At 39.6% G+C, this 16518-nt stretch overlaps 1 protein-coding gene across 2 annotated transcripts in view; it reads right to left on the bottom strand.

Moving 5' to 3' along the window:
- Positions 1 to 16518, bottom strand: part of ANAPC1 (anaphase promoting complex subunit 1) — a 119280-nt gene that overhangs the window by 90555 nt on the left and 12207 nt on the right. For both annotated transcript variants that reach the window (XM_064371653.1, XM_064371654.1), the window contains 8 exons: positions 16435 to 16517; positions 13588 to 13661; positions 9519 to 9664; positions 8438 to 8658; positions 6799 to 7008; positions 2901 to 2996; positions 1434 to 1524; positions 1247 to 1312 (listed from right to left, as the gene is read on the bottom strand). In XM_064371653.1, coding sequence (XP_064227723.1) covers positions 1247 to 1312; positions 1434 to 1524; positions 2901 to 2996; positions 6799 to 7008; positions 8438 to 8658; positions 9519 to 9664; positions 13588 to 13661; positions 16435 to 16517 — 987 coding nt within the window. The remainder of the gene's footprint in view (positions 1 to 1246; positions 1313 to 1433; positions 1525 to 2900; positions 2997 to 6798; positions 7009 to 8437; positions 8659 to 9518; positions 9665 to 13587; positions 13662 to 16434; position 16518) is intronic.

Raw genomic sequence — 16518 nt, 5'->3', positions numbered from 1 at the left:
TGCTGGAAAAATGCGACCAACAGACTTGCTCAACACAAAGCTGCCACAAACCTTCAACCTATAAAATAAAATGCAGTATCTGTGAAGTACAATAAAGCAAAGCACAAAACAAGGTACGATGGAACACTATTAAATACATACATAACACTGAATGAGTAAACAACACTGTGCATCAACACAGACAAATCTGAAACAAATATAATGTTAAGCAAAATAAGTACATTAGAGGAGAGTACATGGTATCTTTTTTTATATAAAAATTCAAACACAGGCCGGGCACAGTGGCTCATGCCTGTAATCCCAGCACTTCGAGAGGCTAAGGTGGGCAGATCATAAGAACAAGAGATCAAGACCATCCTGGACAATATGGTGAAACCCATCTCTACTAAAAATGCAAAAATTAACTGGGTGTGGTGGCATGCGCCTGTAGTCCCAGCTACTCGGGAGGCTAGGGCAGGAAAATTGCTTGACATCAAGAGGAGCAGGCTGCAGTGAGCTGAGATCATGCCACTGCACTCCAGCCAGGGCGACAGAGTGAGAAACTGCCTCAAAAAAAAAAAAAAAAAAAAAAAAATCAAAAACAAGGAAAACTAAATAATGCATTCTTTGGTGACACACATAACTATAATAACTAGTAATACAAACAACTGATTTATCACAGAAGTCAGGATTCTATCTCAAGAGCAGGGAAAGATGAAATGCAATCAGAAAAGAACATAATAAAAATAAGGATACTGGCAATATTCTATTTCTTAACCAGAGTACTGGGTATATGAATACTCATTTCATTATTATTCTTCAAATTGTGTATATGTATTTAAATTTCATAATTTAAATTTGTAAAATGTATATTCTCTATGTAAATTTCACAAATGTCAAAAAAATACAGCTAACATATACCACATTTAACATATGAAACTTTAATACTTACCAAAGGTACCCATACTTCAGTTTCAAAACTAGTTAACTTAAAAACAAAAAAGCAATCTACCTATATTCACTGAAGGTTTCCCATCTGTGACAGGTTTAGAGTGCCAATGCATTTAATAGCAGTGAGGCATAGTCCTCCAAATTAGAACTCACCTAAATTGGAAGCTTCATTGTCAATTCTTAACAAAAATCTTCTGCCAAACTGTGCAGGCAGGAACGTAACAAATTTAAAATACCAATCTAAAATAACATTAAAAATATTCATGCAGGCAGTCTGAAGTCCTGCTAAACGCATGAAGTGCTACTTATTGCTTACCCGAACCACTCCTGTGTACAGCACCAGGTTTCCACTGCCTTCCAAGACTAGCATGGTGTCTATTTTCTTAAAAAAAAAAAGAAAGACAAAACTTTTACTTCTCAATCTGAGCAAATTAACGGATTTTTTTGACTGAAAAATCTGATGAAGCATAGTAATTTTCAACTTCTCAAGAAATGTGCATTACCTCCACTGGTGCTGCATCCTTTGCCGGTATGTTGGTCACAGAACCAAATATGAGCTGGGTTTTATCATTGCTCTCTTGAAACTTTACACAGCTAAATATTAACATAAAAAAAGAAACTTGATACACGAAACAACCTGTATGGGTATTAACTATATTATGCTGAACAGAAAAAGACAATCTCAAAAGTTTATATACTGTATGAGCCCATGCATATAACATTCACAAATGCCAAATTATCAAGATGGAGAATTAGTGGTTGCTAGGATCAGTGGGTAATAGTGTATGAGACTATAAGGAGTTACACAAGAGAGATAAAGACATTCTGTATCTTGATTGTGGTGGTGTTTACACACATCTATACATGTGAAAAAACCGCATGGAACCATATATACACACAAATGAGTACATGTTAAATTGATGAAATTTCAAATAAAATGTGTAGATCATCTCTTTCCTAGTTATGATAATGTAGTATAGTTATGTAAGAGGTTACCTATGAGGGGAAAAGAATGCAAGATACACAGAATCTGTTTACTATTTTGTAACTTCCTGTGATCTACAGTATTTCAAAATACGAAGGTAAATAAATGGGCAAAAGATTTGAATAGTTTACCTAAGAAGATAAATGGCTAATAACTTAATGAGATGATCAACATCAGAATCCATTGGAGAAAAGTAAATTAAAACCACTTCACAACTACTAGAACGGCTACCACCAAAGAGAGTAATGATATCCAATCGTGTCAAGGATAAAGAAACATTAACCTTCATATTTTGCTAGTGGGAATATAAAATGATACAAGCTATTTGGAAAATAGTTTGGTGATTTCTTAAAAAGTTAAACATGAATTTACAATTCAACCTAATGGCCCAACCCTAGGTATTTACTAAAGAAAAATAAAATCACGTATGTCCACATTTTTGCTCAAGACTTTTGCTCAAATGTTCATTCTGTCATAATTCCCAGTAGTCAAGAGGTGGAAACAAAAGTCCATCAGCTGATGAACAGATAAACAAAATGTGGTAGATCTATACAAAGGACTATTATACAGCAATAGGTATGAAATAATGATACATGTTACAAAATGATGGATCCTGAAAAACATCATGCTAAATGAAATCTAAACACAAAAAGCTACACTGTGTGTACATACATTATATATATAAAAATGTCCAGAAAAAACTAATCCATAAAGGCAGAAGCCTTGCGTGGTTGCCTGAACCTGGAAATGGGAACAAGACTGACTACAAAAAAGCACAAGGTGTAAAACTGGGTTTGTTGATGGTTGTATAACACTGTAATTTACTAAAAATCATTTCATTGCACAGTTAAAACATGTTAATTTTATGACATGTAAATTATGTCTAAATAAAACTACTTAAGCCAAAAAAAAAAGGAAAGAAAATAAAAAGAAAAAGCAGTGCTAAGTTACTTAAACAGGAACAACAGGAAATAAATATACTTACCGTAACTGGAGCTGGGACTCTACTAAAAAGCACAAGAACTTTTGCCCACATAGGTCAGATGTAATAAACACTTTTGAGGCTTGTGAATTTTTCTCTCTATAATAGATATATCAATAAATTGTCAGCACTGGTCCAAGAATCTACCACAGTAACCACTAAAAGTCTGAAAATATTCTGCAAGAAATCTAAAAACTACTTAGGTTAAGCAATAATCTTGAAAACACAAAAACATTTCTAAGAATTAAGCTTCATGATCTCTAAGATCCTTTCAGCTCTTTGATTATGAGCTGATTACACAGCTTTGTTGGGGAAATCTACAATAAATTTAACAATTACGGGCCGGGCGCCGTGGCTCACGCCTGTAATCCAAGCACTTTGGAGGCCAAGGCAGGTGGATCACCTGAGGTCGGGAGTTCAAGACCAGCCTGACCAACATGGTGAAACCTCGTCTTTATTAAAAAAAAAAAAAAAAAAAAATCACAGAAACTTTTAAATTAACATACTATGTAAGCTACCTACTTGTAAAGTAACGCAAACTAAGCCACCTACTTATAAAATAATGCCTGCAAACTTGAATTCCTATCTCTCAAAGGGCCAGATCTTTCATAATGCTATTTCTCCTATCTACTCCTCTCTCCTTCTCAGAGTAGGCCTCATTCACATCTCTTTGAAATCATATCTCTAATTCCCAAATCTTTCCTTCTAAAGTGCTACAGAAGACCCATAAATCTAAAAAATAAGAATCTATAATATATTCAACTTACAAACAAGTTAAAGAAAAATGATTTTTAATGGCAGATATTTTTTATTTTATATATGAGAAATAAAACAGAGAGCCTACTTCAACATTGTATCCACATCTTTACTTTCTTCAGACTACCTATCCCCCATTCTATTCTCTCTAAAAGTATGCATTTGCCTTCCATTTCAGACAAAATGAGGCTCTAAGGCTTGAGCTCAGCCTCCTGCCCTATGTATCTGATCAACCTTCACTCCTTTCACTTAAGGCTAATCTCACCACTTGTGTACCTTTCTGGTTACTTGTTCCATCAATCATTTCCTCTCCTCTGTATTTTCAATACTTTCCCTTGAGTATACGCCATATAGCCTACTATTTCACATTAAAAGTCTTAAAATATAAAATGAACTCAACATTAGAGTATACAAAAAACCTTGTCAATTTGGTTGGATATAAAACTTGTACTGCTGAGTGTGGTGGCTCACTCCTGTAATCCCAACAAGAGTTTGGGGGCTGAGGCAGATGGATCACAAGGTCAGAAGTTCAAGACCAGCCTGGACAAGATGATGAAACCTCGTCTCTACTAAAAATACAAAAATTAGCCAGGCATGGTAGCAGGCACTTGTAATCCCAGCTACTTGGGAGGCTGAGGCAGGAGAATCGCTTGAACCGAGGCAGAGGTTGCAGTCAGCAAAGATCGCGCCACTCCGCTCCAGCCTGGGCAACAAGAGCAAGACTCTGTCTCAGAAAATAAATAAATAAATAAATAACTTGTGGTTATGTAAGAAATACTGGGGGCCAGGCACAGTGGCTCACACCTGTAATCCCATTACTTTGGGAGGCAGAGGCAGGCAGACTGCTTGAGCTCAGGAGTTTAAGACCAGCCTGGACATCATGGCAAAACCCCATCTCTACAAAAATTACAAAGTCAGGCATGGTGGTGTGTGCCTATAGTCCCAGCTACTTGGGAGGCAGAGGTGGGAGAATCACCTGAGCCCAGGAGGCCGAGGCTGCAGCGAATGGTGATGGCGCCACTGCACTCCAGCCTGGGCAACAGAGTGAGACCCAGTCTAAAAAAAAAGAAAAAGAAAATATTGGGCAAGACGTCATGAAAACTAATTTTAATACACTTCAGCAAAAACAAAACTCTCCTTGACCAAGACTCCCTCTAGTTTTGTATCATCATTCCCATTCAAAGGCAAACTCCTTAAAATAGTCTGTATGCCTATGTTCATTTTCTCAGTCCCCATTGACTTTTTCTACCCCACTTTCCCCTGCCACCCTCCCAGCTTAAAATGCTCTGGCCAAGGTCACCAGAGAACCCACTGCCACCCAGGTACCTCCTCTCTGGGCTCAACTCTCAGGGCCACACTTCACCAGTATGTGGCAATACTGGTATCTCTGTATTCTTGAAATGCTCTCTTTTTTATGTTCTGTATTTCCTGCTGCTTCTCCCACCTGACCTCTTTTGCTTTGTCTCTCTGCCGCAGCTTTGTCTCTTTCCACTCCCTAAATCTTAAGTTTTCAGAACTTCAGTCCCTAGCCCTCTTCTAATTCTACACCATTGGATTTTAACTATTGGGAGACCATGAATCCCTTTGAGAATCTAAGGAATGTTAAAACTCTCTCCTTAGGAAAAGGCCTATATACTACACGTACACACAATTATTAAATACAATAATTCTTCAATTCTAATCCAACTCTCTTACCTCAATCACCACTTATAAACTGACAATTCCACATTTATTATTCTGCTCTTTCCTGAATTTCCAACACACTTATAAAGTGCCCTCGTACCACTGTCATCAAATAGACCAGGACTAAAGGGCAATCAGTAATCCCTCTCTCAAGCCTCCTCCTTTTTTGGGGGGGTGGGGGCGCGGGGAGGGAGGACAGAGTCTCACCCTGTTGCCCAAGCTGGAGTGCAGTGGCGTGATCTTGGCTCACTGCAACCTCCAACTCCTAGGTTCAAATGATTCTCTCACCTGAGCCTCCAGAGTAGCTGGGACTACAGATGCATGCCACCACACTTGGTTAATTTGGGTTTTACAATGTTGGCCAGGCTGGTCTTAAACTCCTGACTGCAAGTGATCCGTCCACCTCAGCCTCCCAAAGTGCTGGGATTACAGGTGTAAACCACTGCACCTGGGAGGCCTCCTCTTTATCAGCCCTTTCCCTCCCCTCTGCACAAACCACAGTGGGAGTACTTATAATTCCCTGAACACACAATACATTCACCAGAACTTCTCCTCTGATCCCACCCGCCATCTGTGGCCTTTCCCCACTTACCTACCTAGCAAATACCTATTCATCTTTCAAAGCCCTACCGGCAAAAGTAGTCCCTCCTGTGTCACCATACTTCAGCTATCTGCCTCTTTTGAGCACAGGGACAGTGAGTTATTAGATTGTTAACTAGCATATACATTGGTATACAGTTAAATTAACACATGAATTAAAGAGAACATAAAAGAAGAAAGGTCACCCAGAACAGAGATCAAAGCTATGTTTCCCAAAAAATAAAGCTGGCACTCAACTAACATGAACCTAAAACTTAGGAAACATAATAAAACACCCAAATGTCCTCATTGATAGAAATTAGTTGTTTCCACCTAGAACAAAAAACACCGGAAATCTGAGAGATTATTACTATTAAGGAAGAAATGTCAAATGACAAAATAATATTTTATGATCACTTTTTTTTTTGAGATAGAGTCTCACTCTGTCACCCAGGCTGGAATGCAGTGGCATGATCTCACAGCAACCTCCGCCTCTTGGGTTCAAGCAATTCTGCCTCAGTCACCTGAGTAGCTGGGATTACAGGTGTGCCCTACCACACCCAGCTAATTTTTGTATTTTTAGTAGAGATGTGGTCTCACAATGTTGTCCAGGCTGGTCTTGAACTCCTAGGTTCAAGTGATCCACCTGCCTCAGCCTCCCAAAGTGCTGGGATTACATGCGTGAGCCACCATTCCTAGCCTATGATCACTTTAATATCATTAACATCCCCTACTGAAACTGAGGTGACCTTAATACATATCTCTATATATTTTTACATATATCAGTAACTGATCACATTAAAAGGAAACTTTAGGCAAAATACCACATATTTCCCAAGACTTTTAGCAACACTTTTTTTGAATAATAATATATAAAACAAACCTTATATTAGTCATTGTTTCTGTCCACAAATGGTCAATACACAGTTCAGGAACAATTGGCTCCGTTTCTGGTGCAAGAAAGGAGCCATTAGAATTACTATTTGGAGAATGAGAAATACTGTGTCTCTTTGGAGATTGATTATGGCTTGAAATGTTGAACCTTTGCACCCCTGAAAAAGAGTGCACTCCTAAGGCAGGAGAATGAGCACGACTGCAAAATAAACAGAGAGGGTACATCACAGTTAGCAAAGCAGGCTCATAAGACACACACTCCAATGACACTTCCCAAAATTCCACAGACAGAAGAGCATTCATGGCATAATCCCAGTCAGAAATTAAAACTTTTCAAAAAGGAGTTACTATTTAAATAGTTCATGTCAATGTGCTTTACTATATTCTAAAGATTTAGAATTCTTATTAGAAAAATTCATCTTGGCTGGGCACAGTGGCTCATGCCTGTAATCCCAGCACTTTGGGAGGCTAAGGCAGGTGGATCACGAGGCCAGGAGTTCAACACCAGCCTGGCCAAGATACTGAAACCCCATCTCTACTAAAAACACAAAAAAATTAGCCGGGTGTGGTGGCACGTGCCTGTAGTCCCAGCTACTCGTGAGGCTAAGGCAGGAGAATCGCTTGAACCCGGGAGGCAGAGGTTGCAGTGAGCCAAGACCATGCCATTGCACTCTAGCCTGGGCAACAGAGCGAGACTCCATCTCAAAAAAAAAAAAGAATAGAAAAAAGAAAAATTCATCTTTTTTTTTTTTGAGACGGAGTTTCGCTCTTGTTACCCAGGCTGGAGTGCAATGGCGCGATCTCGGCTCATCACAACCTCCGCCTCCTGGGTTCAGGCAATTCTCCTGCCTCAGCCTCCTGAGTAGCTGGGATTACAGGCACGCGCCACCATGCCCAGCTAATTTTTTTTTGTATTAGTAGAGACGGGGTTTCACCATGTTGACCAGGATGGTCTCGACCTCTTGACCTCGTGATCCACCCGCCTCGGCCTCCCAAAGTGCTGGGATTACAGGCTTGAGCCACCGTGCCCGGCCCTTAAAATTCATCTTTTAAAAGTAAAAATTAGTTCGTATCGGAGTCACAGCACCAAAAAAAAAAAAAAAAACTAAAAATTAGATCATCTTTTTTGGAAAATGAACTGATTATTCATAAAGCTCTAAACACTGTCCCTGTATAGTCAGACATATATATACCCACCAACCAATGTCCCTGTAGCACCAGATATAAATATCTGGTGATTTAAATATGTATCTATATAGAGAGATATATACAATTAGATATCAAATAACAAGAACAAAATAAAAACTAACATAAATTAAGGCAAAAACAAAATAGTGCCATAATATTTTGGGAATTAATATTCATCGAACTGCTGTCCACACAGTGGTAGAAATGAGGCAACCAATCTCAGGACAAGCAGAAGCAGCTTCAAAATATGACTTAGGACAGAAAGTGACAAAGTAAACTTAGAAATCTTAGTAAAAGTGGCTCAACTGGGAAAATGGCTATTTCCCTTAAAAAGTATCTCCCCTAAATATATTTCCCCTAAAAAAAGCTGTCAACAGAAATTTTAAATCCTTCAGAACAAAAGAGAAAGCTTAAAAAGAAAAACCAGGAAATCCTTCTACCTTAGAGCTGCCATGTTGGAAATAGAAGGTGAGCGAGAATGTAGACTAGGTGATGAGGTTGAGCGACTCTGGCTGTGAATGGAGGAGTAATTCTGGAAAGGTGAAGTCACAGGGGAATCTCCTTTGGAGAGGCTTCTGAGATGTGCTGTGAGGGAGCTGCTAGTGGCCACATTCTGTGGGGTTCCCCCCTGTTCAGAGAACTTTAAAACAACATTCTCTTCCTTAAGTCAAAATAAAGAGGAGGAAAAAAGACAATAATTAGAACAAAACAGCAATTTCCTTGTAAGAATGCAAGTTGAAGTCAGTTACTAAAGACACAATATTTTTTCTTTCCTAAGAAGCTCAATCTATCTCACAAATGAGGTCACGTGCTATGGCTCACATCAATAATCCCAGCACTTTGGGAGGGTGAGGCAAGAGGACTGCTTGAGCCAAGGAGTTCAAGACCAGCCTGGGCAACATAGCAAGACACCTTCTCTACAAAAAATTAAAAATTAGGTGGGAGTGGTGGTACACGCTTGTAGTCCTAGCTACTCAAAAGGCTGAGGCAGGAGGATCACTTGAGCTCAGGAGTTCAAGGATACGGTGAACTATGATTGTGCCATTATACTTCAGCCTGGGTGAGAGAGTGAGACCCTGGCTCTAAAGATGATGATGACAATGGCAATAATAATAAAAAAAAACTATGCACAAATGATATTTCCAAAAACATGTAAAGGTATGAAGTATTAACTACTCTTTCCTTTTTTTTTTTTGAGACAGAGTCTCATTCTGTAGCCCAGGCTGGAGTACAGTGGTGCAATCTTAGCTCACTGCAACCTCTACCTCCCAGGTTCAAGCGATTCTCCTGCCTCAGCCCCCTGAGTAGCTGGGATTATAGGTGTGCACCACCACACCTGGCTAATTTTTTATATTTTTGGTAGAGATGGAGTTTCACCATGTTAGCCAAGCTGGTCTTGAACTCCTGACTTCAAGTGATCTGCCCGCCTCGGCCTTCCAAAGTGCTGGGATTACAGGTGCGAGCCAATACACCCAGGCTACCCTTTTCTACTAAGGAGAAGTGACTTGCCTTTCTCCTTACCTCTGATCTGACTCTCCGAAGAGTCCAAACAGAATGCACATTTTGAACAGCATCATAAGTCATTACAATAGAGGGGTCAGTATTGAGGAAAACAATTTTCATTGCATGATCTACAACATATTGCACCCGTGGTGAACCAAAAAGACCTTAAAAATAAAATAGAAAAATCAGGTATAGAACAATGGGCTTTATAAGACTGATATTTATGAACAGAGCTCTTAAAATTCTTAAAGAACAACCAAGCCAAGGAGCACACAAAATCCATTAATACGTTACATAATTAACTCTGAATTTTTAATAAATTTACTTTAGGCATTGACTTCCTTAAAATACATGAAAGATGAGAGCATTACAAGTTTCAGCTTCACACACATGTTGTTAAATGTTAAAGATTTGTGCTGACTCTCACCATTAAATTCATCAGCCACAGATAAAGGGATAAAGGGTCCATTACTTCTTCAACTGACTTATTTTTTTTTTTTTTTTTTTTTGAGACGGAGTTTCGCTCTTGATACCCAGGCTGGAGTGCAATGGCGCGATCTCGGCTCACCGCAACCTCCGCCTCCTGGGTTTAGGCAATTCTCCTGCCTCAGCCTCCTGAGTAGCTGGGATTACAAGCACGCGCCACCGTGCCCAGCTAATTTTTTGTATTAGTAGAGACGGGGTTTCACCATGTCGACCAGGATGGTCTCGAACTCTTGACCTCGTGATCCACCCGCCTCGGCCTCCCAAAGTGCTGGGATTACAGGCTTGAGCCACCGCGCCCGGCCTTCAACTGACTTATTTATAAATTGCACTCAACTATTCCCCTATTGGTTCTGTTCTTCTGTAGGAAAGCTGTACTCTATAATTACTATTCACACAGTGCTGAACAGTACACTGTTGTTTCTGCTTTACCAGTTACACATGCAAAATAAGGTTGCTCCGCCATGCGCGGTGGCTCACGCCTGTAATCCCAGCACTCTAGGAGGCCGAGGCGGGTGGATCACGAGGTCAAGAGATCGAGACCATCCTGGTCAACATGGTAAAACCCCATCTCTACTAAAAATACAAAAAATTAGCTGGGCATGGTGGCGCGTGCCTGTAATCCCAGCTATTCAGGAGGCTGAGGCAGGAGAACTGCTTGAACCCAGGGGGCAGAGATTGCGGTGAGCCGAGATTGTGCCATTGCACTCCAGCCTGGGTAACAAGAGCGAAACTCCGTCTCAAAAAATAAATAAATAAATAAATAAATAAAGTACCATTAACTGGTACTTACTTGACAGCATATCCTTACTTGACAGCAAATGTTTCCCACTCAGTTAAAATATTGAAAAATTTTAAAATATGATTTGATAAATATTAAGAAATACTTTATAAATAAATAGAAATCATGCCACCATCTCAAAATATCCACCATTAATACATTAGAGAATTTTTTTCATACATATATACATACTTTATAGGTTTTCACAAAATTATAATCATACTGTGTTAAAGTTTTGTATCCCACTTGACATTACAAATAAGCAATTCCTGAGTCCACTAAATATTATTCAAAAATATGATCAATAATGGCTGTACTCCTCTCTCTGGTATGCAGTTCCAAGAAGACAAGGAAAAGAAGGAACAACGGTCCTGACAAAAAGGGCCACAGCCACGTGCAGCCTATTCACTGCACGAACTGTGCCCAATGTGTGCCCAAGGACAGGGCCATTAAAAAGTTCGTCATCTGAAACATAGTGGAGGCTGTAGCAGTCAGGGACATTTCTGAAGCAAGCATCTTCGATGCTTCTGTGTTTCCCAAGCTGTATGTGAAACTGCATTACTGTGTGAGTTGTACAATTCATACCAAAGTAGACATAAAGCCCACAAGGACTGACCATGCCCACCCTGATTTAGACCTGCAGGTGCTGCCCCAAGACCCACACCAAAGCCCATGTAAGGAGCTGAGTCCTTAAAGACTGAAGACAGACTATTCTCTAAAGAAAAAATAAAATGGAAATTGTACTTAATAAAAAATGGCTGCATACCATTTAATCCCACGCCCTAATATGTTTATTTAGGTTGTCTGCAATTGCTAATATAAAATTTGAACTTCTTCTGCAAAAGATCAAAGCATAAATAGTATAGTTTGCTGTCCACATACTGACTCTATAACATAATCTTTGTTATTTTCTATAACCCTTTAAAAAAGTAAAAACCATTCTTAGGTCAGGCATGGTGGTTCATGATGTAATCCCAGCACTCTGAGAGGCCGAAGCGGGTGGATCACCTGAGGTCAGGAGTTCAAGACCAGTGTGATCAACATGGTGAAACTCTGTCTCTACTAAAAACACAAAATTAGCTGGGTGTGGTGGCACATGCCTGTAATCCCAGCTACTTGGGAGGTTGAGGCAGGAGAATCACTTGAACCAGGGAGGTAGAGGTTGCAGTGAGCCAAGATCACACCACTGCACTCTGGCCTGAGCAACAAGGGCAAAATTCTGTCTCAAAAAAAAAAAAAAAAAATTCTTAGCTCACAAGCTTTACATAAACATGCTGAAAGCTGGATTTAGCTCATGGCCTGCAGTTTGCCCAGACATGATATAGAAGACAAAAAGCAGCTGGGCGCAGTGGCTCTCGCCTGTAATCCCAGAACTTTGGGAGGCCAAGGCAGGTGGATCATGAGGTCAAGAGTTCAAGACCAGCCTGGCCAACATGGTGAAACCCTGTCTCTACTAAAAATATAAAAATTAGCTGGGCATGGTGGCGGATTCCTGTAACCCCAGCCACTTGGGAGGCTGAGGCAGGAGAATCGCTTGAACCCAGGAGGCAAGGTTGCAGTGAGCCGAGATCACACCACTGCACTCCAGCCTGGGCGACAGAGCAAGACTCCATCTCGGAGGGGTGGATGGGAGAAGAAGATAAAAGCCCCAGTGGAATTTCATAATATGTACTTGGAATAAAGTCCTAAAATAAAAATGTCAAAGAATATAAATTTCTTTTCAGTCTCAGATCCTCATTATCCTACATTTGGCCAAACTTAAAAATTTATAGAAAAGCATCTAGAAATATTTGTAGGAGGCCAAGGCAGGCAGATCACTTGAGGCCAGGACTTCAAGACCAGCCTGGCCAACATGGTGAGACCATGTCTCTACTAAAAACACAAAAATTAGCCTGGCACGTGTCTGTAGTCTCAGCTACTTGGTGGCTGGGGCACAAGAATCACTTGAACCCTGGAGATGAAGGTTGCAGTGAACCGAGATCATGCCACTGCACTCCAGCCTGGGTGACAGTGTGAAACTGAATTCAGAAAAAAAAAAAGAAAAGAAAGAAATATTTGTAGAAAATATTAGAAGTTCTCAGCCCCAGCAAATTATATTGTTATAAGCAGGAAAAGTGAAATATCAAAATTTACACAGCTTACACATAAGGCTCCATATTTTTTTCTTCAAAAAAAAAAAAACTTGAGCCAAGTGCAGTGGCTCACACCTGTAATCACAACACTTTGGGAGGCCAAGACAGGTGGATCACATGAGCCCACATGGTCGAGACCAGCCTGGGCAACATGGAGAAACCCCAACTCTGCCAAACAATACCAAAAAAATTAGTTAGGTTAGGTGACGCACACCTGTAGTCCCAGCTACTTGAGAGGCTGACATGGAAGAATCACTTGAGCCTGGGAGGCAGAGGTTGCAAGTGAGCCAAGATCACACCATTGCACTCCAGCCTAGGCCACAGAGCAAGACCCCATCTCAAAAAAAGAAAAAAAAACCCCAAAACAACAATAAACAATAAACTTTACTTCATCTAAGTATCATTCATTTACTTACTAAAGAACAGTCATCTACAGGTAGGTTAATAAATGTATCAGTATTCCTCATTGATTTATATGCCTTATTTTTACTAAAATAACTGTTGAGCAGTTAATACCAAAGTATTCAAGAAATTCATAATTTCTATTTTGTAGAAATTATTTTGTAAAATGTTTACATTATATTATTTTTATAAAATAAGTCAGTTTTCATACAACCTCCTGTACAATCTCCCCTCACCAAAGTCAAAAAAAAAAAAGAGCTTATCTAAAAGAATATAAAAATATACTTACTTCCAGATTTACAAACAAGTGGAGTTATTTCATCTAGTGGGTGCAGCATGCTGAACATAGTGGGTAAAGGTTCTCTAGCAATAAACAAATAAATAATCAATTAATTACCAATACAATATGAATATTTCTCTGCACATATTTTGCACTTTTCTTGCAAAGAAATATCTTCTCCAGATTACACAAGCAACTAGAAACCTACCATCTCAAAATGTAATCTTCTAAATTTTGTACATACTATTTTTCACATTATCTTCTATTTCATTCCTAGAAATCTCTCTCCTTAGAGTAATTCTATCAATGCACGGACAAAGGGAAATCAATACAGCCCAGGGAATTTCTGCACACAGCAGTCATTACAATACAGAACTGATGGAGTAATGTACACAAAGCAGTCTTTTTTTATTGACCTCTCTTACTGGCAGTGTGTCTTTGGCAGCTAAGAAAGAAATTTATTCTCCTGTACCCGCTGACAAAGAAGTGCATTTTTAAAAAAAGGAAGAAAAAAAACTACTTCAAGTAAATTAAAAGCCTATTTTTTTTCTTTTTCTTTTTCTTTTTTTTTTGAGACAGAGTCTCGCTCTGTTGCCCAGGCTGGAGTGCAGAGGCACAATCTCTGCTCACTGTAACTTCCACCTCCCAGTTTCAAGTAATTCTCCTGTCTCAGCCTCCAAAGTAACTGAGATTACAGGCACACACCACCATTCCTGGCTAATCTTTCTGTATTTTTAATAGAGTCAGGGTTTCACCATGTTGGCCACACTGGTCTCGAACTCTGGACCTCAGGTTATCCACTCACCTTGGTCTCCCAAAGTGCTGGGATTACAAGCGTGAGCCACCACACCCTGCCAAGAGCCTACAATTTTTTAAGGAACTTTTTTTCTTTGTTAATAAGTTCTGGCCGGGCACGGTGGCTCACGCCTATAATCCCAGCACTTTGGGAGGCCAAGGCAGGTGGATCACGAGGTCAAGAGATAGAGACCATCCTGGTCAACATGGTGAAATCCTGTCTCTACTAAAAATACAAAAATTAGCTGGGCATGGTGGCGCGTGCCTGTAGTCCCAGCTACTCGGGAGGCTGAGACAGGAGAATTGCTTGAACCTGGGAGGCAGAGGTTGCGGTGAGCCGAGATCGTGCCATTGCACTCCAGCCTGGGTAACAAGAGCGAAACTCTGTCTCAAAAAAATAAAATAAAATAAGTTCTGATAACCCACTACCATAGGACCAGCCAGTAATGATTTTTTTTGGAGTGAAGACAGGCTTTCTTTCCAAGCAGGAAGAGATTAAAATCTATAAGTAATTTATTTAAGACTTAGCAAGTGTTTGCCTCTTGCACCACATGACATATATGTTGCTGCCCTTCAATGTGTTCCCTTCAATGTGTTCACAATTCACAGGGAGACAAGATGAACACACCACTAATAAACATCTACCATTTTTTATTGCATACCTATATGTACTAGGCCGTGTGTCAAAGCCTATATACATTTAGCTAGTTTAATCTTTGCGTAAGTCCTAAAAGATAAATGATAATATTCCAGTAATAGTAAGGAAACTATAGATAAGAGATAATGATCTGCTCAAAGCACCACATTGAGAAAATGGCAGAGCTAAGAATTGAATCTTGTTATTTTAAGCTATTTATTTGCATATTCAATTTTACCACTTGGACTGGAAAAAAGCTAATTAAGTGCCAAGTATATAGAGCACATGAGTGTACATATGGGCTGAGTATCCCTTATCTGAAATACTTGGGACTAGAAGTATTTTGAATTTCAGATTTCTTCAGACTTCGGATTATTTGCTTTACACTAACAATTGAGAAACCCTAATTCTTTTGGGAGTATAAGTGGCTTTTGGTTCACAGAATTATATACTGGTGAATTCTGAGATTTTAGTGTACCTGTCACCCAAGTAGTGTATGTTATATAGAAAATGTAGTTTTTTTTAATCCCACACCTTCTTCCCACCCTGCCCCTTCTGAGTCTCCAAAGTCCATTAAAACACTCTATATGCCTTTGCATACTCCTTCATCTCATTTCTTTTTTTGTTCCATTTTTTGAGACTGAGTCTTGCTCTGTCATCCAGGCTGGAGTGCACTGGCACAATCTCAGCTCACTGCAACCTCCACCTCCCATGTTCAAGCAATTTTCCTGCCTCAGCCTCCTGAGTAGCAGGATTACAGGTGCACGCCACCACAACCAGCTAATTTTTGTATTTTGAGCAGAGATGGGGTTTCACCATGTTGGTCAGGCTGGTCTTGAACTCCTGACCTCGTGATCAACCTGCCTTGGTCTCCCAAAGTGCTGGAATTTTAGGCGTGAAATATTGCGTCCAGCCTGGTTTTTAATTGTTAAATGTGATGTGTCACATTTATTGACTTGTATATGTCCGAGCTGGGCAGATCACCTGAGGTCAGGAGTTCAAGACCAGCCTGGCCAACATGGTGAAATCCTGTCTTTTAAAAAGAAAAAAAGAAATTAAATTGTAAATTAAAAAAAAAAAAAAAGACTTGTATATGTTAGACCATCACTCCATCCCTGGGACAAAACCCACTTGATCATGATATATTATCTTTTTGATAAGAGTAACCCCAATTTGAGAATCCAAAACCTGAAATGTTCCAATAAGCATTTCCTTTCAGTGTCATGCTGGAGCTCAAAAAGTTGCAGATTTTTGAGAATTTCAGATTTTTGGATCAGGGATATTCAACTTGTACTGAGATGAGAGGCATATATCTATGCTGTTAGCATGAAAATTATTACCATCTCAAACTTTTAGATAAACCTCAGAACGAACACACACACAAAACCCAAGTAATAATATTCTGAAGTGAGTAAAATGAATACCTGGGGGAACCTGGAGGTACCTCATGTGAAGAAGTGCTTCGTTCAAACAACAATCCATATTTAGTGGGCCAAACGTTTGCAACC

The sequence above is a fragment of the Aotus nancymaae genome, unplaced genomic scaffold (assembly GCF_030222135.1).
Source record: "Aotus nancymaae isolate 86718 unplaced genomic scaffold, 86718_ANA_hifiasm-v0.15.2.pri h1tg000155l, whole genome shotgun sequence".
NCBI lineage: Eukaryota > Metazoa > Chordata > Mammalia > Primates > Aotidae > Aotus > Aotus nancymaae.
Note: the sequence above shows the minus strand (reverse complement) of the source record. Positions and strands in the feature narration are given on the sequence as shown.